Source organism: Malurus melanocephalus, unplaced genomic scaffold (genome assembly GCF_030028575.1).
Source record: "Malurus melanocephalus ecotype Western Australia unplaced genomic scaffold, MMel_1.1 scaffold_3738, whole genome shotgun sequence".
Classification (NCBI taxonomy): Eukaryota; Metazoa; Chordata; class Aves; order Passeriformes; family Maluridae; genus Malurus; species Malurus melanocephalus.
The window spans coordinates 2,136-4,627 of NW_026626970.1; the positions used below are offsets into that span (position 1 = coordinate 2,136).

General features: G+C 62.1%; 1 protein-coding gene across 1 annotated transcript; it reads left to right on the forward strand.

The window, feature by feature from the left end:
* Positions 1–6: 6 nt before the first annotated feature.
* LOC130588201 (vitelline membrane outer layer protein 1 homolog) lies at positions 7–2,182 on the forward strand (the record flags this gene model as incomplete). The annotated part of the gene is made up of 2 exons (XM_057389154.1): positions 7–157; positions 1,328–2,182. Coding segments are annotated over 2 exons (452 nt in total), but the record flags the coding sequence as incomplete, so codon positions are not given.
* Between the last annotated feature and the right edge of the window lie 310 nt (positions 2,183–2,492).

The window sequence follows — 2,492 nt, forward strand, 5'->3', positions numbered from 1 at the left end:
ACACAGGGGTTTGGGGACACGGAGGTGACACAGGAGGTGACAATTTTTGGGTCACACAGGTGGAGCCCCACAAGGGGTTCTTCGGGGACGACACGGGGCTCAACGGGGTCCGGCTGCTCTGTGACAAATCCGGCCAGGCCACGTCCAGCGAGGGACCGTGAGTGACCAGCGGGGTCAGCGGGGGCGGGGACACGCAACCGGGGCCACCGCGAGCCAGTCATGGCCACCAAAACACAGCCAGGGCCACCATGACACAACCATGGCCACCAAAACCCAACCTTGGCCACCAAAACACAGCCATGGCCACCAAAACCCAACCTTGGCCACCAAAACACAGCCTTGGCCACCAAAACCCAACCTTGGCCACCAAAACACAGCCATGGCCACCAAAACACAGCCAGGGCCACCATGACACAGCCATGGCCACCAAAACACAGCCATGGCCACCAAAATGCAACCTTGGCCACCAAAACACAGCCATGGCCAACCCAACCCAACCATGACCAATCCATGGCCACCACAACTCAACCTTGGCCACCATGACCCTTTGATGGCCATCAAAACCCAACCATGGCCAACCCAACCCAACCCAACAATGACCACGATGACCAATCCATGACCACCACAACTCAACCATGGCCATCAAAATCCAACTATGGCCACCATGACCCAACCATGGCCACCATTGCCCTTTGATGGCCACCATGACCCAACCATGACCATCAAAACCAAACCATGGCCACCATGACCTTTTGATGGCCATCAAAACCCAACCTTGGCCAACCCAACCCAACCCAACCCAACCATGACCACGATGAACAATCCATGGCCACCACAACTCAACCATGGCCACCATGACCCAACCAGGGCCACCACGGCCCTTTGATGGCCACCATGACCCAACCAGGGCCACCATGACCCAACCTTGGCCAACCCAACCCAACCTTGGCCATGACCACGATGACCAATCCATGACCACCATGACCCTTTGGTGGCCACCATGACCCTTTGATGGCCACCAAAACCCAACCTTGGCCACCATGACCTTTTGATGGCCACCACGACCCTTTGATGGCCACCAAAACCCAACCTTGGCCATCATGACGTAACCATGGCCACCAAAACCCAACCATGACCAACCCAACCCAACCCAACCCAACCCAACCATGACCAATCCATGGCCACCACAAATCAACCATGACCACCATGAGCCACCGCTGCACCCCAGGGTGGGTTTTGGGGGGGGTTCCCCATCCAGGGAACCTTTGGCCCCTCCCCCTGACCTCTGGCCCCTCCCCCTGACCCGTGGCCCCTCCCCCTCCCGCAGGCGCGGTTCCTGGGGCCGGCCGGAGTCGTGTCCCCCCGGGCAGCGTTTGGTGGCGTTCCGGCTGCGCGTGGAGGAGCCGCGGGGGCTGTGGGACGACACGGCCGCCAACGCCATGGCCGCCATCTGCTCGGGGGGCTCGCTGCTCGAGGGCCGAGGTGGCCCCCAGGGCTCCTGGGGCAACTGGAGCCTCCCGTGCCCGCCCGGGGCCGGGGTCTGCGGGCTCCGCACGCGCCTGGAGCCGCCCCAGCGCGGGGGCGACGACACCGGGCTGAACGATGTGGATCTGTACTGCTGCTCCTGAGGGGTCACTCGGGACCCCCAGACCCCTCCCCATTGACCCCATGGACCCCTGAGACCCTCCTGAAATCCCCCAAAATCCCCTGAGACCCCTGAGACCCCCCTGACACCCACCCAGAGCCGCCCCAGCGCGGGGGCGACGACACCGGGCTGAACGATGTGGATCTGTACTGCTGCTCCTGAGGGGTCACTCGGGACCCCCAGACCCCTGGGACCACCCCATTGACCCCTGAGACCCCCTGGGACCACCCTGAGACCACCCTGGGACCCCCTGATTGACCCCATTGACCCCACACCAGCCTGGAGCTGCCCCAGCAGCCCTGGGACCACCTTGGGACCACCTTGGGACCATCCTGGGGGACTTTAGGACCACCCTGGGACCCCATGACACCCCCTGAGACCCCCTGGGACCACCCTGAAACCCCCTGGGACCACCCTGGGACCCCCTGGGACCACCCTGGGACCACCCTGAGGCCCCCTGGGACCACCCTGAGACCCCCCCCATTTTACCCCATTGACCCCATGGACCCCTCCCCCAATAAACTCGATTTAATCCACCACGAGTTGAGAATTTGACCATGGGTGGGGGATAGTGGTCACTCTGGGGTGGTCATGGTCACTCTGGGAGGGTCATGGTCAATTTGGGATGGTCAGCAGGGGGTTTGTGGCCACTCTGGGGTGGTCAGCAGGGGATTTTGGCCACCAGGAGTCGCGAATTTGGCCACTGGTGGGGCTGTGTGACTGGCCAATGGTCACTTGTGGGGTTTTGGCCACCATGGGGGAGGTTTTAGAATTTTTAAAGTCATTGGGGGGCGTTGTGCCCGAATTCCTTCATTTCGGGGGGGCGGGGGGAGGCTGGAGAACTGGA